This window comes from Chrysoperla carnea, chromosome 2, assembly GCF_905475395.1.
Source record: "Chrysoperla carnea chromosome 2, inChrCarn1.1, whole genome shotgun sequence".
NCBI lineage: Eukaryota > Metazoa > Arthropoda > Insecta > Neuroptera > Chrysopidae > Chrysoperla > Chrysoperla carnea.
The window spans coordinates 19754108-19776827 of NC_058338.1; the positions used below are offsets into that span (position 1 = coordinate 19754108).

At 29.4% G+C, this 22720-nt stretch overlaps 1 protein-coding gene across 1 annotated transcript in view; it reads right to left on the bottom strand.

The window, feature by feature from the left end:
* LOC123292530 (lutropin-choriogonadotropic hormone receptor-like) overlaps positions 1–22720 on the bottom strand; it is a 68450-nt gene that overhangs the window by 22260 nt on the left and 23470 nt on the right. Inside the window, exons 7-10 of the mRNA XM_044873243.1 lie at positions 14649–14714; positions 8605–8673; positions 7718–7792; positions 5938–6055 (exon numbers count right to left, since the gene is read on the bottom strand). Coding sequence (XP_044729178.1) covers positions 5938–6055; positions 7718–7792; positions 8605–8673; positions 14649–14714 — 328 coding nt within the window. The remainder of the gene's footprint in view (positions 1–5937; positions 6056–7717; positions 7793–8604; positions 8674–14648; positions 14715–22720) is intronic.

A 22720-nucleotide genomic window follows, 5' to 3' on the forward strand; every position in this document is an offset into this window, starting at 1 on the left:
TGAAGCGAAAATAAATAATATAGTATTTTTGTATCATAGGGTAAGATGTAGCATCTGCGAATCCTGAATCTGGAGAGAATTTGTATTGTTTTTAGTATTTTATCAAAATGTAGGTAAGTTGAAAACAGGTTGTCAATGTTGTTTTGTTTTCGAATAAACAAAAAATTAACGATTGCATGTTGTAGAGGGATAAAATCGGTGTGAGTGATTCTTGGTACATTAGATCGTGATCCTTGGAATATTGCGATATTGCACCATGGAACACACTTCATGGTATGGTTCACAGGTTCTTATCGATAGTTAGAAAAAAAAAACATAGTATTGAGGAATAAATATAAACAGAGACAATTTTCTTTTTGATATTTAAAAAAAATACATAATTATGTAAATTTTGATTCTAGGTACTACAATTTCTCATATATTTCTGCTACTAAATTCTATGAAAGCAATTTAAATGTATTTTACGCATAAATAAATTTTGAAGTGGTGAGAATAATATTTATAATTAAAATATATATTACTAGCAAGATACCCGCCCGCTTCACTGGGCTTAAAAGTAAAAGCTATCGCTTTATAGCCTCCACCTTTCTTGATCTCACTTATCCCCTTTCCATAACTCTCGAAGAATTGTTTTACACAGTTTAAATATTTGCATAATTTTCAAGTGTAAAATAGTCATAATTCATTGAGTATATCAGAAAAGAAGGGCATGAATTGTTTGACATTTACTATTTACGTATTTTTACAGAAATCATTAATTTATAATAAAAAATGGTGACCATAGATGGAGCAGTAAAATGTTTTTAAATAAGTTTAATTTTTTTTAAATATATCTTTTTAAATTATAGCTCATGTGTTATTCTGATGTATGAGCTATAATGTTGTTCAGTTTCATTCAAATCTATTCGGTAGTCTTTGCATGAAAGCGTAACAAACAAACAAACAAACATCCTTACTTGCACATTTATAATATACATATTTATGTTATGATATTTTTAATAGAATATTTTAGCTCCTCTGTGGTTTTATAAAACAACAGTATCTAGAAAACCTTACAAGGTACCGCCTACAGAATATTTTAAAAGTCTCTAGTTGCAACTCCAGTTGCTGCTCCAATTAATGATGCCAATAGTCATACTGATAAAACCTAGGTGAAAATTGAGAAAAATATGCGACTTTTCAAGATAAATACTATTTTCCACTTTTTAATCACGCAAGATACCAAGTTTTAACAGTTATTCGCTAATAATTCAGAAACCATAAATTTTATCGGAAAAAGTATAGTCCGTGGGACACCATGTTCCTATGATTTAATTTTTGGGTGAAAAACCACAGAGAATTTCAAGATGAGCTTTAGCAGAAGTTGTTAGAATATAGGTATTATCAAAATTAATTTGATCCAACACTTTTTTTTCGGGAAAATGCACGGCAGCAATTACTAACCTGAATATAATACATATTATCATATTCTTAATAAGTATTGCATAAACAGATTTGCAAATTCACTCGAAACATAGCAACAAAAATTTATATATCAAGTATACTCGAAATTTTCGAACTAAAGGGTTATAAATATATATTTAATAAAATTTTTGTGTTTAAATTAGGGTAACGTAAGCTCTGGATATCTAGACTAATAACTTTGTGGTACTCTAACTATATTGATTACCGCCTGTGGTACTCTGTTTACTCTACACTGTCGTAAAATTTATATTTATAAAATTATAATAACTAAATGATGTAGGTGAAAATTGAGATACTACTTAATTAGTTTTAAAATGTTTATAAGAAAGATATTTTTATGTTATAAATTAATTAAGTGGTGGAATAAAGTGAAGAAAACGACGGGTAACTCCAAACGGTTAATTACTGCTACCAAACTTATTATAACTAAAATAAAATAGATACCTATTGAGCTTATAAAATTGTGAAAAACGTATTTTTTGGTATGAAAAAGCAAACATCGACGTAGTACCGCTTGAGGATAGAATTTTTCAATTTAACATTATAAGTCAGTTTTACTGCTTATGATCGACTGCTTACATATTAAGCGGCATCTTGTTAGACCTTCGAACCCAATAAGGCACAGTAATTTCTTTTTTGAAAACAACCAGTATTAATTTTATACATTTGACATGTTTATCTCGTATTCACATAGAAGTATAGGTATTTAAATAAAGGTAACCACAAACCTTTCATTATAGTTTATTATAGTGTATCCATATACACTAATATAACTTCTGGAACAAAAGGAATTCAACATGTGTGCTAACCTTTTTTTTCTCTTTATTCATAATTTTTTCATGGTGGTTGAGCGAATATAAATGTATTTTCTCAGTTTTACAAAATTTTTGTAAAGGAAATACCTATAAAACAAAACAAATGTAATAAAGAATATGTATGACCCAGCGAAACGAAAAATATTTTAGAATGTTGCTTCCAGAACCATAAGCAGGAAAAAAAACATTTTAAAAAGTTTTTTTATTAAAATAAAATCAGTCATTTCTAGTGTTATAATTCGATAATGTTTAACATTTAGATAGTTAAGGAGGCAAAACCACATACACTTCGGATACCTTAATGAAATATGCAAAATCCATATCTACTAATTCATAATTAGTGTTTCACTGAGGCTACGAGGTAACCTCGACTCGCCTCGTGCCTTCGTTACGAGGACCGAGTCGAGCGAGGCTCAAAATGTTAATCCTCGTTACTAAGTGAGGTGAGGTACATTGACCCAAAAACCGAGGCGAGGCGAATTGACCCAAAAACCTCACCTGAAGTAACTTGTATATTTCGTGTTTTAAAGACATCTATTTTCTAATAATTTCTGTTTACCTGTTTGCCATATTATGTATATACATTCATGAAAAACAAGTCCAAGTTAGTAAAAATTTTAACTGGGCCGGCCGAGACGCGGCTAGTCAACATTCTGATATCAACATCGGCCGAGGGAAGTGATACCAAAACCTCACCTCGCTTTGTACCTCTTGAAACATTATTCATAATTGGTACTATTCCCGTTAAATTTCTTATTCTCATTATTGCCAAAAATGAGACCAAAATCGAATTAGAAAAAAAGTGTTAACCGCCTAAAAAGTTTACGTCTTTGTATTACACAAGGAGTAGAATTCGAAAATTTAAAACATTTATGTTTGGTGTACCCTACATTGGCGTTCTTTCCATTTCTAATACCTCCCGTTAAGTAGGTATCAGAATCAAAATTTCACTTCTTCAATTCTATATACCAAAAATATTTTAAATTAAACTTTGAAAACTATGCATCCCAAAGGCAATTCATAGCTGTGCTTATAGTGTAGCTACGTCATTTTGATAGTATCCAAATCTCTTCATAATCTTTCTTACTCCATGAATAAAACAAAAATGTTCAAGTACATAAATAAAACAGATGCTTTACATTTTCAAACTGACACACAAATTTGAATAACTTATGTTTGTTCTCGAAATATTCACAGGTAAGTGAGTTCGAGTATAAGTATGAAAATGAGTTTTATGCACACAGACATATATCACATTATGTTTCCCACGAAAAATACTTATATGTTGTAAATTTAAAAGTTTCAAGAAAAATTGGCACTGGCATCAATATATTTTTCAATTTACATCTAGAAATAGATAGCATAACCTGATAAACTTCACATCGTTTAAGATATCACAATGTAATTAATTGCTGCGATAGCCTTTCCATACTAAATTATTTTAATTATTTTTGTTTGGCGTTAAGTATGGAACATTTTCAAACACTTACGTTGTGCTGGAAATTGATTTTGTTAATTATTGTAATTTAAATTACATGAAAAATAAATTTGCAGTACATAGTCGGTGTGGTACTGAAGTCGTGTGAGTGCCACCCCTGTAGTCCACACGACTAACTTCCCAGAGGGGAAAAAAAACATCTCAAAAAAAGTCTTGTTAGCCTTCATAGATTATTCTTCGAACATGCACTACAGCATATGATGTGTTTTATCCATTTTTCAGATTCTGTTTATTCAGTTTTTTCTAGTTTTTTTATTATCATTAAAAAACGGTTCAACTAATTCTGATGACAACGCGATTACGCGTTGAATAAGCCCAGTCAAGTGTTAATGTCATAACTGGTTCGCGAGATAATCGAGGCGAAAGAATCGGAACAAACATACGCACATTCACTTGTTTCTATTAGTTTGACTACACTCTTTGAAACTAAAATTAAAATAATATAACTTAAAACATATTAATCAAAATTAAACTTGGCATGAGCGAAACCTCGGACAAAACCTAATATTATATAAGTAAAATCCTATATCGATATTAAATATCTATTTATTATAAATATGAAAGTAAGCTTGTTGTTTGTTTGTTTGTTTGTTTGTTTGTTACGCTTTCACGCTAAAACTAGCGACTTGTTTTTAATGAAACTGTACAGCAATGTAGCTGATATATCAGAATAACACATGAACTATAATTTATAAAGATATATTAAAAAGTAAATAAAAAAATTAAATTTTATTTGACCATTTACCATTTTGTAAATTTTTACAGAAATTTTTAATTTATGGTTCAATTCATAGATCTGTTCCATTTATAATCATCAATTTGAACCATAAATTAAAGAGTTCTGTAAAAATTTAAAATAGTAAATGTCAAACAAATCATGGCCAACTATTCTGATGATATACTCAATGAATTATGACTATTTTACATTTAATAAAATTGAAAACTGTGCCAAGATAGGGTGGAGGCTCTAAAGCGGTGGTTTTTACTTTTAAGCACAGTGAAGCGTGCGGGTATCAATCTAGTATTAAAATATATTTCGCAAAATATTATTTTGAATTTCCATATAATTTTGAAGATATATTATTCTGTATATAAAATATGGGTTGTTGTTGACCCATATATTACTATTACTACAGTTTTTCAATTTAAAACAAACTTTTAAGTTTTGTTTGACTACTACTTTCGTGTACGTCTATGTATTACTATTCGTCCTCATCGTCATCCATCCATCTATCCACATATATTTCGTTCGTTACTGTGTAAATTCTATTTTTGTGAACTATGTTATTTGGTTTCAGGCAATTTAGTATGCAAAACGTATACCGACTACTTTATTATTTGTCGTCGGTAAAACCTTAACTCTTTATTTATTTATATTAGTGTTTTTTTTTTCTCTTTTGTTCATGCAAAAAAATAAAAATTTTGAGAAAAAACAACTTAATTTAACTTATCAATTTCATACAACGTTCATATATAGCACAATGAAACTAAATATCTCAAAGGAAATAAAAAAAACTTTTAACAAAAAGAAAACCGACTTCAAAGAAAAACTTTTTCAAAACAAATTAATATGCTCTAAAAAGTAAAAAAATAACGATAATATAATGTAGTTAAAATTATTGTTATTTTTGGAGGCGGTGTCAGCCAAGCCAATGTAGCAAAATGTTCTGTCAGAGTTGTTTCCTTGGCTGACACCAACTCTAAAAATAACAATTATTTTAGCTACATTATATTACCGTTATTTTTTTACTTTTTAGTGTATATTAATTTGTTTTGGAAAAGTTTTTCTTTTGAAGTCGGTTTTCTTTTTGTTAAAAGTTTTTTTATGTTTTAATTTTTAGTGAATCTGAAATACACTAACTAATTTGTCACTAAAAAAAGAATCATCGAAATCGGTTGGCGTGATATTGAGTTATTCGCCCTCTTGTCGTGCATACTTAATGCAAATTTAAGACTTTTATGGTTTTCCCATAGATGCCGTTATCAGAAATGGACCAAAATGAAATGGAACCACATGAGAAACACCAGTCAAAAGTTCTGAGGTAACACACATAAAAAAATACAGTCGATAAAGACTGTTCAGATAAAGTTCAGATACTCCTTAGATAAAGACTGTTTAAAAATGTTCAGATATATAGGTTTATACAAATATTTTCTTACCTTAAAATCGTATATGCTTGGAATCACTTTTAATGATGGTGTATGTTCCACACGTAATGTTTCCAATGTATTCAATCCATCGACTGGTATACTGATGACATCAGTTAATGATAAGTCCCTATATCAAAAACTAACTGTGCCCTTTTACATATGATCCATTCACACGAATTTTAACTTGATTTTTTTATGATTTTAACAATTTGGGAGAAAAATTATTATAATGTTTTCAAAATTGATGTTTTTAGCAAAATACAACGCTCGTTTAGATTTGACATGTGTTAAAGCTAGTTCATATATACTTAGTGAGTTGAAATTTTACTCCGTGTAGTTTAAAAACAAATATTCAAGAAAGATATGTTAAAATTGAAAAGAATTTCTCAATTGTTAAATTCATAAAATTTTTCAAACATATGAAAAAACTTTTAAGGGGTAATATCATTCATTCTACACACTAAAATCTTTTGATATTTTAACAATGTTATGTTATCATATCAATCTAGAATATCAACAACAACATTATACAGGATGTTCTGTTATTGACTGCAGAAACCTAGTTTACCAAAATAAACTCATCGAGAGCAACAAAAAAACTCTTTTTCAAATTTGGATCTGAGGTCTAATTTGGGAGATACGGGTATGGCAAAAATTGTAGCCAGTGATAATCAGTAGCCAATGAAAATCAGCAGATATTAGTAAATTTCATTTAAAAATGGAAGGGATTTTTAAAAAATATAAAATTATTTAATTGGATTTGGTCAATTTCTTGGTGTTACTATGATCATTACCCCTTAATTATATTAATTTCACAAAAGTTAATATTATATAACTAAAACTTTTAGCTAAATAATAACTGACACTAAAAATCATCCTAAACTTGTCCATTTAGGTAGACTGCCGAAATGAGAAATGTCAACTGGTCCAACATTGGTTTAAGCCTGGGCAATGATTGTATCAGCCAAGTTTGTAAGGGTAGAAATCTAGAAAATGTTTATTAGAATACTCATGAAAGAGAACATCGTAGCAATGTTATTACAAAAGTTTGAACCAATCTTGGATGTCTTGCCCGGTCTGTAAACTCATTTAATAACAGATTTCTCTGGACTGTAAGTTGAATGCATTTGCTCGATTGGCTAATATCTTTCCTATCATGTTATCAAAAACATAAGTATGAATGATTAACAACAAATTTGGTTTACAAGGTTTTGGTTAAAGTTTGGTAAGCACGGATTTCATGGCCCGGTTTATGGGACTATTCTAAGGTTTGGGTAACGACTGACAAATTTTACAAACCAAGGCTTGATTTATTAGCCTTGATTAAATTTTGGAAAAGTACTGACAAACCAATCTTTAATTTATAAGCCTTTGTCAAGGTCGGGCAAAAACTGACAAGCCAAGGCTTCATAAACAAACGCTGGCAGTTGAACCAATCTCTATTGTTAGCATTAACAATTCCTATATGAGTGGTAGAATAATAATATCAGACTTATATAATCACAAAATATGCCTTGTTAATATTTATAGTACACCGTGAACTGATGTAAATTATTTAGATCCTTGGAGATATTATATACATATTTACTGTATTAAGATATATCAACAAATCAAAAATATTCCCAGAGGATCGTTCATGGATACCAATATATAATATACAAATTCACATTAAAAATATAATAATAATATAATAATAATAATATCGTTTTTAAAATATTATCTATTTAACTTTTATGAAAGTAACGTAATTTAATAAACTAATTGCATATTAAATAATAAAATATCTTACAATTCACGAATGTTCACAATCCCGCTGAATGTTTTGGATGGTAAATGTATTAAATGTTTATTTCCTTTGAAACTCCTGTAAAAAAAGAAAGGATATTACCATAATATCATAAATAAGATAATAAATTCATAGGCAAGAACATATATATGTAAGGTTGCGAAACTCCTCTACCGAGGTATAAGCACCCGTAGCTAAATTTACGGCATCCATCTGAGCGGGTTCTAGTCATCGGCCTGAAAACAAAAGACAGCCTGATGCTGTCTTTTCGCCCATATAGGTGCCTTTTTTCTGCTACTCTCTTGATTAGTGTTTCACGTCATATGTTCTGGAGCCTAGGATTAGGTGGGATATTGACGGATTCAGGTGCCTCATTTATTTGCTAAAAAGAATATTCGTATAGATAAAAGTGAGAAAAAAAATACGTTGTTTTCCTTTTTTCAGGCCCTTGCAAAATAATGTCGTTATTACAAGCATTTTTATTATGAAGCATTTGCAACTCGATGCTATGTCAATGATAAAAATTACAGAAATAGCGCCCAACACACCGTTAGTGTTGACTGATTATGTTGACTGATTTGGATATCTCATTTACTTGCTACTGCTTTGAAAAATGCTGAAAAGTTGATTAAAGTAAGGAGAAAGTTCCTTTTTCAGACCCTGATAAAATCATGTCGTTAATTTCACTATTTTAGTTCTTGCAACTCGAATGCCTATGTTCTGATGTTCACTAATATATTTTCTTAAATGTTAACTATAGATATACGCAGTTTACTTATGTTTCCCTTTTCGTTAATCAACACTGAAACACTTTCGAAACAAAAGCAAGAAAATGAAGTTCCTGATCTGCCACAGTCTATGATTTCTATTTAATCGAAATAAAAACTTACAATTTTCCAATTTCAGACACATTGAATGCATAATCGCCAATCGATGAGATGTGATTGAAATTCAATATTCTGGAAGTATAAAAACAAAATTATTAGATATACTACGCAAATTAACGGATAAATAAGAGGGGTTTAAAGTAAAGGGGTTTAAGAAAATAATTTATTTTACATTATTCAAGCAACTTATCTTTATGGGCAATGGGCAATACTGTATTGAATCCCTGATTGGGGCTACAAGAAAAAATCTTAGTGAAAGACTGCAGATTGATCGGTATCTTTAACTGGTATTAAAACGACTCTCTCGCACTATATCCAGAACTAAATTCGACTACACGCAGTTAATATCCCAGTGTCGTAACTTAATGCACCCTATTTTGACTGCAAACAGTTTAAACTCCAGGTGTATATACTTATAACTGCTCTCAGTCCATTTGAAAAAACACTTATTACTTTCTTTGAAGTCAAAAATATTATTTTTTGGTTTATAATCGTTTTATTAACGAATCATATTTTCGTGAAGATAAGTGAAAATATATCTATAATTCACAAGATTGCGAAAGATATTTAATCAAATATGATAATATCCATTCAACTTTGTGTTACCGTCTCACTATGTTGATATGGATACTAACTACTTATTAGGACAAAAAATGAATCGTTTTTCTACATTCTTAGAATTTACTTTCATATCTTCCATAACGATACACACTCTTATCAATTTATTTTTAGAAGCATCCGTTGTAAAAATCTATTACTTTTCTACAAAGAAGAAAAAAAAATATCATACAAAATGATTTGACATTTTTGAAGTGAATCAATTTAGTTATATTTCGAATGTATTTCCACTTGAGAAGAGTACTTTTTACTACTTTTTACACCATACTTAAGTATAATATTATTCTGGTTTATTTTTCATGTGAGTAACAATGCATCCTATATGTCTGCTAATACAAGGACATACAGATTTTGAAAACTGTATCAATTTGTAAAAATTCAGATTTAGGTATTTGAAAGGTTTTAAAATAAGATTAAACTAGCTTGACTCATGCGGAATTCCTCAGTGACTAAAAACATTTTACTTTCTTTTTAATTATAGGCAATTTTAACTCTGATATAATATACAAAATGCATAATAAATAAAATTTTAATATGTTTTTTCCTAAGCGGTACAACTGTGAGTCTTTTTTTATCATTAGCCACCACGATAAAATTTAAAATGAGCAGTAAATCATGGAATTCAATAAAGAAATAACGAAAATCTTACGTGGACAGGAAAAAACAGGGTTAAGAAATAATTAATAAAATTAGTTAAAGTTTATTCGCGATTCAAGCATCAAAAATGCCAATGATTTATATTAGTTGGCTGATAGGCGCAAAACCCAGTCGAAAATCGAACATTCGAAAAAAGTGTGATGTTACTATAAAGCTCAGAGAATAACAACAAGATTCAATTGTTTTCCGTTTCTATAAAAATACATTCCGAGCTGCAGCTCATTGATAATATTGCATTTCCTTATCGAAAAATCGCTAGTAAGATGTTTTATTCCCATCACAGCTCGGTTAATTGTTTAACTACCGACGTCAGCTATAGCTTTTTTTAAGGACCTTAACGAATTTTCAAATAGGTTCTTTGAGTTTTTACCAAATATAATTATATTTCGTCATTCTCGGGAACTACTTTTTTACAGTAACGAAAAATAATCGAACCAGTTTATTATTAATTTTTTAAGTTTTTTTTTCGTATAGGTTCCAAAAAATCCATGAGGTAGTAACTTTAAGATGTTTTTACATCCTTCATTTCAAATATCTATAACCAAAATTTTCAAGGATTGCCTGAAATTTTTGAGAGCAAAGTTAATTAATTTCTCCATTGCTTGTGCTATATATAATGTAGGTGCATGCATTTCCGTAACTTCTTTGGTTGAAATATTACTGAATTCAAACATAAAATCAAACTTAAAACGATTCATACGAATAAAGACACATTAGTTACATTTATATAAACATTGTAAGAATTTATCGATGCAGTGAAGAATCTGGTAAGAATTTATTCATGCAGTAACAATTTATCCAGTGTCGTTTAATAAAATAGGCAAAGTATGCATTGCCTACAACGAAAAATTTAAAAATAAAAAATATATCATTTTTATATCTTGAAATAATGAAAAGTAAACATTCTAATTTTTATTAAAACTCTTAAAAATTTTAAGTGAAACATATTAATTCATCTATTTGAAATATTACCACCAATTTTTTGGGCTATATAATTTCCACAAAGAAAATAAATAAAAGAATCATAATGAATACATTTTTAGTTTTTTCAAAAATAACTTTTTTTGAATTAAATGAATTTTAATAAAAACTTTATGCACGTTTAATATTTATAACATCCTCAAAATAAGAATGTATTATAAATATTAATTATTTTCAAATTATAATTAAAGTTCAACTAACATTACCAATTTAATTAACGCCATACTAGCAAGTATAATAATAATAGATGCTAGTATAAATTATTAAAGTTAAGTTCTTCTTCACAAGTGTTTATATAATTTGCTTCATATGTCTTTTTGGTTCAACTCTTCTTGTATTTAAAAATTAATATGCTTTCCATTAAGATAGAGAGCTGAAAATTGAATATTATGACAGAAAAATTAATATGATGAAAACGTTTATATTAAATTGGCAAATGCATTTCAATCTTACAATTTAAAAAGCCGCAGGCTCTAAAAATCAAAAATAAACTTTTGTTGATCCACTATTCTAAGTACGGTCTTCCCGGCTGCGGTTTAACTCCGCGAAGAACAACTTTTGTGGCTCATTATAGTATACCAACACTCTGTTGGTATAGTATACCAACATATATCAGTATTGTATGCCAACATATGTCGGTATAGTATACCAACACATATCGGTATAGTAATACCAACACTTCTCTAGCAAGCCAAAAAAGTCGAATTGGTAATCATTTTAATGTCCTCGATACCTAGTTGCAGATTTTTAATAAAACCTGGTCACACATGGATTTACATGGTTTTTACATGCAATCGAGTACACAGCTCCCTGTTTACATTAGGCAACACTTGGAATGTATAGTTTTCCTAATTGGCATCAAATTACATCGAACGCTTTATATATTTTCCAATTGCAATGTAGATATCATTCTAAAACCGCTGCATAGAATTCAAATTGTTGGTTTAATTTTCCATTGGAAATGTACATGAAGCTATTTATGTGTGTTGCAGTATGAAGGAAAACCCACATCAATAGAGGAAATTGTTTTACATGTTACTTGAAAAACGTGATAATTTTATATAAATAGAAATGTTTTCTTTGAAATTTTAGCTAATTTAGCTCAGCTCACTATAAAATGATAATAAATTTTATATAAATCAATAGGGAAAGGCCGAAGCGAGCTTTTTTTTGAACCAACATAATTGGATGTAAATTTTTTTTTGTTACAAACTGCAACCTGGTTGAAAACCAGTTTTAATCACGAAAATCACATATAGCCAAAAAATCTAATCCCATACCAGGCCCATTCAATCTCGTAATCATAGAAAGAAAAGGAATGGTCACAGCGCTGATCGCCCGGGCGTAATCGCAACATAATTTTAAAATTTGCTACAGTATCTTTAATTCTTGAATTGTCACAGACTAATTTTTAATAAATAACCTCCATATCGCCACAAGGATACCGTGATTGCATGCATGTATAACCAATTCTTCTAAACGGACTATCTATGGGTGAGTAAACTTGTGTGTGAAAATAGAATGTTGTAGAAAGTTTTGGTACTTTCGAGAAAATTGTTGAATGTTCGAAAGTGCAGGTTAAAAGACAAAAGAATATGAAAATCCAAAGTGAATATTCAAATTAAAGCTATCATTGAAAAATTTCTGTATTACCACAAAAATTAATTACACAAGCAAGAAAACAAAGCGTAGGTAATATGACCTAGGGAAATTTATAAGCTTATCTTTCGTATTTTACTTGAAATGGACATTTGTATTTGACAGATACATTAAACTATATTTTCATTGATATCATCATTGTTATCATTAATACAAACGAATTAATATCAGCAACGGTCCGGGTGATGCACGGTAAAAATTTCTGGCAGATGCCTGGATCGAGATTTTAACACAAACCAAAAATAAAGTCGTATCTACTATTTTTCATTCGATCTCGTAATCCCAATCAAGAGGAGTTGAAATAATTTCGATTCGACATGGCTGCATCATGAAATATCGATAGAGAAGTAACGATAGACATAAACTCCACTTTGTTCCAAATTTCGCTCACTGGCTTTCAAACGGAAGGGATCTTACCGCTCTCAAAGTTTTCCCCAAATATCATGAGCTTCATGGTGCAAGTTGGCAAATAGGTGGTCCATTGTTACTTGTCTAAGAGACCAAGACTTGGAGAAACGACGATAGAGCAATACCTATACGACTGATATTAAAAACTCGATGTAGCTTGTCATACACAGATTTTTCCCGTATATCTCCCGGACTCTTATATAACAAGTTTGCTTTTAAAAGCTCTATATCTTGAAAACAATTTATTTATAATTATGTTTTCCATCTTTTTTCTTTCGCCATTATGCGGTTAACTAGAAGATAAAACAACAAGCATAATTTTGCAAAACGTCCCTTCTCTCTTCTGTTTAATAAAAAATTTCTCTCAAAATCGAGTAGATAATAAGTAATTGCTTATCAAATAAATCCCTTTATAAGAAAATGTTTCCTGTTGTAATTTTTCAACTTTTTTTCTTATATTCATTCGAAAATAAATATTTAAAAATCTCATTCGATTCTAATATTAATTCGAAAATAAATATTAAAACAAAATGAAAATTGAAAAAATAATTGAATTTTGTAAAAGGAAATAATGATTATAAGCTTTCAATATTTTTGTATGTTCTTCACTATATCCGGAAATGAATGGTATCGTTACAAAAATCGAATAATGTTATCCCATTCTTGTTGAATTGTACGATCAGTTTATATTTTTCTATGAGTGAATTTTAACACATTTTTGTATCTCTTTCTAGTAAAAAAAAAATACTAACCAGCAGATAAAAGAAAAACTTATTTCAATATTCCCACCGTGCGTGAGTTTTTTGGAGGCGTTTCCATGGTAACGATACTCCACCTTAATTAATAGAATTGTATGGATGCATATGTAATTGTATGGATTGCATTTATGACTTACATTGAAAATTTAATATTATTGTCTTACAAATTTAAATAAATAATTATGATAATTTACATTTGAAAAATAATATTTGTGCAATTTGATTTCTTATTTTCACAATTTTTAATGCATTAAGTTTAATTAATTAGTGTTTTTCAACAATTTTAATTTAACATTTTCTATAACATTAACATGTAAATAATTACAAATTAGTTATAACAGCCTCCTTTAACGCCAAAATTTTCACTGGAAGCGCTGGCATCGATTTTATTGTCCCTACCATGACTACGCACACAACGAATAGCATATATAAGTAAATGAAAATAATAACACTTTTGAATGGAAAGAGAACATCTTTATTATAAGTAGGGCAAATGTAGTACCAAGGGTGCAATGGATTTACCTTGTTTGCACCTTAATACTTTTTTAACGTGTTTATATTATCCCAAGGAACATTCACCCAACTTAACCTAGTCAGAAAGGGGCATAGAGCCCCAGCGGGAAGCATATACAGCCTAAATATTTTTGAAATGCACATTTTGACTTAAAATTTTTATATGCAAAGCTTTGCTCTAACTGACATTGCAAATTTTATTCCATGGTACAGTGCTTTCCTTTGTGCTCAAACTTTGAGTATTAAAAAACTAATTTTCTCACTTCAATGTATTAATGTATTTTGTTAATTATTTAAAAAATCATAAATATGTAATGAAACTGGATTTAATTAGAAATATTCTAATAACAATAAAATTCTAGAATACCACAAATAACAAAAACTCATTCACGTAGAGTACATAGAAATTTAATTATAAACATATGTGTAAGTTTTCAAAGAATATTTACTTACATTTGTTCTGCCTTTACTTGAAAACTGTTTGTAGGGATTGTTTGAATGTGATTTCCTTCCAGATCTCTGTAAAATATATATTATATAATAAATAATTTTTTAAATAAACATAAACAAATGCATATTCTAATATTAATTATAAAACATAGAGGCTGCTACCGTTATGACCAGCCAACCATGATTTTAAACATATTTTTGGAACGAAGTTCCTTAACGCGGCTTGCCATTGTGAGCAAACTGGCAAAAAGCGTCACGTAACAAAATGAGATATAATTATGTGTGTGTGGCAAACACGATATGTTATCCTACTTTATATTATTTTTATTTATTACTAGCAGATACCCACCCGCTTGGCTAGGTAATTTCTCCTTTAGACTATCACGTTAAAGCCCTCACTTATCCATCCTTTTGTTCACAATTTTATGGATTTTAATTTTTTTAGTTTTGCCCATGATTCTCGCTGACATTATAACTTTCTATAGGTCCAATCATTAAAATAACCTGATTTTCACAATTTTTGGATCAAAATTACCCCATCCCTCAAGTTTCATCAAATTCCAAAACAAAATTTTTTTTGCGATTTTCTCGATTTTATCAAAGGGGTACCCCTTAAAAAAATTGCAAAAAAATCGAAAAAAATTTTTCTCTCCAATTTCGATAAAACTCAGTATATAAGGTAATTTTGACCCAAAAAGCACAAAAATCGGGTGCATTTGACGACTGGTCGAATAGTTTTTGAGATACGGACTAAAATCGATCATAATATTGTGATATCTTAGAAACTCTGCATCCAATCATTAAAATAACCTGATTTTCATAGTTTTTGGATCAAAATTACCCCATCCCTCAAGTTTCATCAAATTCCAAAACAAAATTTTTTTTGCGATTTTCTCGATTTTATCAAAGGGGTACCCCTTAAAAAATTGCAAAAAAATCGAAAAAAATTTTTCTCTCCAATTTCGATAAAACTCAGTATATAAGGTAATTTTGACCCAAAAAGCACAAAAATCGGGTGCATTTGACGACTGGTCGAATAGTTTTTGAGATACGGACTAAAATCGATCATAATATTGTGATATCTTAGAAACTCTGCATCCAATCATTAAAATAACCTGATTTTCATAATTTTTGGATCAAAATTACCCCATCCCTCAAGTTTCAACAAATTCCAAAACAAAATTTTTTTTTGCGATTTTCTCGATTTTATCAAAGGGGTACCCCTTAAAAAAATTGCAAAAAAATCGAAAAAAATTTTTCTCTCCAATTTCGATAAAACTCAGTATATAAGGTAATTTTGACCCAAAAAGCACAAAAATCGGGTGCATTTGACGACTGGTCGAATAGTTTTTGAGATACGGACTAAAATCGATCATAATATTGTGATATCTTAGAAACTCTGCATCCAATCATTAAAATAACCTGATTTTCATAGTTTTTGGATCAAAATTACCCCATCCCTCAAGTTTCATCAAATTCCAAAACAAAATTTTTTTTGCGATTTTCTCGATTTTATCAAAGGGGTACCCCTTAAAAAAATTGCAAAAAAATCGAAAAAAATTTTTCTCTCCAATTTCGATAAAACTCAGTATATAAGGTAATTTTGACCCAAAAAGCACAAAAATCGGGTGCATTTGACGACTGGTCTATTAGTTTTTGAGATACGGACTAAAATCGATCAAAATTTTGCGATATCTCAGAAACTCTGCATCCAATCATTAAATTAACCTGATTTTTATACTTTTTGGACCGAAATTACCCTATCCATTGAGTTTCATCGGAATTCGAAATTAAAAAACAAAATTTGTTTTTGCGATTTTCTCGATTTTATCAAAGGGTTTTTAAAAAAATTGAAAAAAAATTTACAAAATTTTTTCTCGCCAATTTTGATAAAACTTTGTATATAAGGTAATTTTGCAGATATAATATAGCTTGATAGCTTAGAAACATTAAATCTTACAAAACGGCAGTTATCTATGAAATAACTTGATTATCTTCTAAATGTATAACACTAAAAACTTCCCCCAAAACCACTTTTTTGAGAATATCTCTATCAAAATATTTTATAAAATCATTTATAATCAGTTTTGACGTATTTGCAATAGAAAACCGAGATATTTGCAAAAACAAATCTAATTTATTATATGGCTCAGCCACATAAAATATGAAAAGATTTAAACTCGGATATTCGAGAAAGCCCCCAAAATTACATTTTTAAGTTCTATGGCAATGAACAATTCGGTGTCAAATCTTATGAAAGTACCAAATCTTAAGGCACCAACTGTAGCATGATAAAATTTTCCCATAAAAATTATTTAAAATAATTACAAAATGCAATTCCTTGAAGATACTGCGTGTACTAATGCCAGGCCATATTAAAATTAATTGATAGAGATAAAGTCGTATCTTACTTTAAAAAGTATTTATGAAGAAAATAGTTTATAAAGTTCAGATATCGTAAACAAGATAATTAATTTTAATATCGTGGGGTTTTAATTATTAAATCTACAAATAATGCAAACAAATAATGCAACTAGCTAGTCATAATATAATGTAGGGAATCAACTTCATCGTTTTTACTTTTTACTATTTTTTATTTATAAAATGCAAGACTGAATTTTAAACATTCACAGAAACGAAGTTGTATTAAGCTTTACTTATTAAATAATGATTATACTGAGTATAAAACTTAAATACTGAGTATAAAACTAGCATACATTATTTAAAATTGATGACTATACCTACGAAAATTGACATCACAGCTGAAAAGAATGACCCAAAATTAGTGGGTTTTAACTGTTTGACGTCATCAGAATCCAAAAAATTTTATTTTGCTCTATCACAACCAAATATCCAATTTTGATAAACCATGAATGTATTCTTACTAAATTTGGGTCATACTTTTCAAATTTGTGACCAAAATTAACCTTGCTCTAATAGATTTCAAGAATGCGGAGTCCTGGTCCCGGAAGTAAGCATATAAATGATAGCTAGCGAAAAATTGATATCAGAGCTGAAATGAATGCCCCAAAATTGGTGGGTTTCAAAAAAAATTCCAATTAGATCGGATCAAATTTGCCTGTGTATCAAAAAAATCGAATTTTTTAACTTTATGACGTCATCAGAATCCAGAAATTTTATTTTGCTCTATCACATCCAATTTTGATAAGCAAATTATGTAATCCTACTAAATTTGGGTCATACTTTTCAAATTTTTGATCAAAATTAATCTAGCTCTAATAGATTTCATGAACGTGGAGCCCTGGTCCCTGAATTAAGCACATTACTGACAGCTACCGCAAAATTGATATCAGAGCTAAAAAGAATGCCCCAAAATTAGTGGGTTTCAAAAAAAATTCCAATTAGATCGGATCAAATTTGCCTGTGTTATCAAAATAATCGAATTTTTTAACTTTATGACGTCATCAGAATCCAACAAATTTTATTTTGCTCTATCACATCCAAATTTTATCTAATTTTGACAAACAAAATATGTATTCCTACTAAATTTGGGTCATAGTTTTCAAATTTGTGATCAAAATTAACCTAGCTCTAATAGATTTCATGAACAAGGAGCCCTGGTCCCTGAATTAAGCACATTACTGATAGCTACCGCAAAATTAATATCAGAGCTGAATAGAATGACCCAAAATTAGTGGGTTTCAAAAAAAATTCCAATTAGATCGGATCAAATTTGCCTGTGTTATCAAAAAAATCGAATTTTTTAACTTTATGACGTCATCAGAATCCAAAAAATTTTATTTTGCTCTATCATATCCAAATTTTATCCAATTATGATAAACATAGTATGTAATCCTACTTAAAATGTACGCAGGTTTTGTGCCTATAATTAAATTAGGGTAGCGCAAATTCATTAGTTTCAAGATTAAGTATTTAAGTTTGTTTAAAAAGTTAAATTATAATAAAATATTTTGATCTAAATATAGACGTACTGTTGTATTCCTACCTCCTGAACAGGACGAGATGGACTAAATGTAAATATTAACAATATTATAAATTTTAAAACAGTCCCTATAAATAGAAAAATTTTCTGTATCTATTCCACCTAATAAATTTTAATAATGCATTCTTTTTACAAAAGCAATACTACAAAATACGCTTTCTTGGAGTAACATAGTAATATTGAATAATGTAACGATGTATTCAATACCCGAATTTGGAACATTCACAATAGCATTCGGACGCTTTACCGACATTCAAGTATTTTAACTTTAACTATCATTTGATGAAGTCCTCCTTTAACAGCTATTCTGATACCTCGACAAACAATCGAAGCGATCAATTATTTGACTTTCCTGTATATAAATGCATCAAACAACATGATGAACTCTAAATACTTTCAAAATACTAATAATAATGAATAATAATAATAATGGGGTTTAACCTCCGTTTCTCTGACATATACGCCTATAACAGAGGCCACCCACATCATTATTTGTTAATCTTTATATATTTAATTACAAACATATTTACAATTACATTTTAATATGGGTGGAGTCGGTTACTTCGTTCTTATCCAAGCGACGATAATGTGTACAATTCTATCGCCCTTATTAATCATAATTGTTCACACTGCCGCTGCCTGGATTCGAACCCGCAACCTAAGTCTAAATAGACGAACAGACGAAGACAAACGCCTAAGACCGCTCGGCCATTTAGGCTCTTAACTTTCAAAATACTACTAAATATATTGAGAATAGAAATTATATTAGAATTTGAACACTAATTTGTATAAATTCGGGTATTGAATATCAATAAACTTTCCAAATGGAAATAAATACAATTTCGTCTTCACCGGTAAACTTCTATATATACCTTTATTTTATATAATCTTATCTTTCTTACGTATAGCGTGCGCTATACAATTATAATATTGTTTTATACTATAATAAATATATAGTTCTTATAAACATTGTTCCCGTATTCATTCACCATGCTATTTTTCACAAACGATTACACAACAACTTTTAATGTTTTTATGAAATGAGACATGGATTAAGTATAAAAGTACTTTGTACAAAGAGTGTGCATAATTGTTAGTTGCTCACCATACTAATAGTCATTTAGTTTCAACCATTTTAACTGCTTTTCCAATATGGTAGCGCGAACGGCAAAGATACGTGAGGCAGCAAAGTGAAATTTCGAAAAGAGCACCTCAAAATTTATAAAATCACCCATTTTCAAAACTCCCGGAAAAAATTCCAGGTAAAACTACCAGATGACTCTATTAACCAGAATGGAGTTAAATTTCAATCCGCAAAATTTCATCGGACTGTATATGATTTACGTATAACTAGCGACTCGGCCCGGCTTCACACTGGTGGAAATAAAAATTTAATTAGGATATAATCATACATATAAATGATTTGATATCGGTTTGCTATCAAAAACCAATGATTCATCCTTCACATCTGTCTGTTTACCCGCAAATTCCTACTAAAACACACAACCAGTTTTTAAACGGTTCTTATCATGTTGATAATTTTATCCAGTTGGTTTATATGTACATTATATCCTAATTAAATTTTCATTTTCAGTAGTGCGAAGCCGGACCGGGTCGCTAGTTATACATAAATCATATACAGAGCAATAAATACTGGTTCTTACTGACTCGACTAAGTCCGATGAAATACACAACAAAAAAACTACTATCGATTCATGATTTTTGTTACTAGCCAACTCGAACAATGGAAAATGAAGTTAAATAATATGTATTACTACATACATAATAAGAAACGAAACACACCGGAACACAGTGGGTGATGTCGGTTTATTGCCTATTTTATTGAAAAGAATACACTACCAATAAATTATAATATAAAAACTGTAAGTGGCTTAATAGTTTTTTTTACAAATATATAAAAAAAATTTACAAACGTTGGAGCGTTCAATTGCTTGTTTCATCTACATTTAAGTCTCATTCATTTTTTTATAAGCACACATTAATCAAGTTACAATAATATGGACGCGTATATATTTTGGTCTGCTGAACACGAATTTTTCCGGTAGCAAGTCGAAATCTTTTTTTTTTTATTATTCCTTGATCGTTGTGTGCAGAAACGTTTTCGGCGCCGCAAACGGAAATCACATATAGCTGTTTTTAATTATGTTTAATAACTTATATTGGTATTTTACGTGACGAAAAACTTATCCATTTTTTAAACGATCAGCCCACTTTACTTAAAAGCATTCTCCGAATACACCACGCAGCTTCGAAAGCCAGTAGCATTTATTATATTTAAATTTTTTAAACCGACAATTTTAGGTTAGTACGAATAACTTGTTAATATTTACTGCCAACAAGAGATAAATTTTTCTAGAATTTATTACTAGATCAGAGCGACATTTAGAATTTCGTAATTTTAGCGGCTTAGTTCTTAACTGTACCATATCTGAGAAGCAAGCCTTCGATACATTGATCTATGAGATCAACATGTACCCTTTATAGGCAACTTCCGCTAGTTTTCAGATATTATTGTAAAATTACACACGGTACTGACCCACAATATGCCCCGATTGGCAGCTTGTGGTTTAGGTAATTAAAGCCTAAATTTCCCATACGGAAAGACATAATTATTCCCATACGGAATAACATAATAAAGAGGAAAATTTGATTGCTTGTTTGTTAACTCAAGTAAACTCAAAACCAATTCAACCAATTTCAAAAAAAAAAAAAAAAAAAACTTTCTTATTTTCAAAAAATTAAAGGCTATAAGAAAAGGGGATTAGTGACGTTAAGAGAAGGGCAATAACACGGAAATCTTTGTTTTAAAAGTTAAAATTATCCAGCGAAGCAAGTGGGTAGCTCCTAGTATTTTATAAATGAATATTCAATAGATAATTAATATTTTTATAAATAAAAACCCTTCAGAAAAATGTTCATAAAATTATGAATAGGGTGAAATTGATTGATTATGACAAGAATTAAAACTGATATTAAGCGTTTTATTTTTATATTGAAAATGTCATATACAAACTTGATCACCGCATGTATGAAAATATTTTTAATGCAATAAACATTTATGATATGTACGTCATCTCCATACGAGATTTTTCGTATTCACAAGTGATAAATGGTTATTAAAAATCGTGTACCATTCCAATTCATCGTTCACCCAAAATCTTCTACGGAAACATAGGTGTTCCCATATAATGGATCATATATAATGCAACTAACATATATGAATGTTTAAACAGGGTGAGGCAGATATGAGTGTGATTTTGAAAAAGCAGTAAAACCCATCAATGTTTTAAATTCTAAAAAGAGGAATAAAAAGGGAATAAATTTTATTCTTCTCATTGTCTATTTACAAACCAATTTCATTTTAATTTATAAATCATATGAATCGCAAGTCTGACTTTTGTTCACCATTTATCTTAAAACATCCGGTATTTGGAGTGCATATATATGTACAAAATCAAAATGAAAATTTATATTGAATTCACGTATTGAATATTAAACCTATTTATTTATCAATAGATAATAGTAGAAGCTTAGGTATATAGATATTTGATCTATGAAATAGTAATTAAATACTTGAGCCTACATAAAACAATGGAAATATCTACGTGGCCGCCATCGGGAACGCCCAAATGAGATACATAAAAAGAAATTGAGCAGCTCATACGCATTTTTCTGTAGGTAACCTATTTTCTTTCGATAAAATGTAATGATGACATACTTTTAAGTCGCATTTTCACCGAAAGCTAACGATTTTCGAAAAAATTTTAGTTTCTTTATGAGGATCAACTTTCTAATTTAAAGAGTTATTCTATCCCTTACCTTTTAGAATCTAAATTGACTATTAAAGTAACTCGGAAAGCTATGCCCAATCTGATACCAGAATATTCTGTCTCTCATCAAACTCTGTATCTTTTGCCGAAGTTATTTTTTGATTGGCTAACTACAAAACGAGCTATTAGCCATAATAACTTAAAATGACCTACCTTGTATTATTATATTATTGCCTGTAAGGAAAGCTATAGTCTCTTACGCATATAGCCAATCGCCAAATTTTACAGAAAAAAAGGAAATGAAAATAGTCTTAAAATAT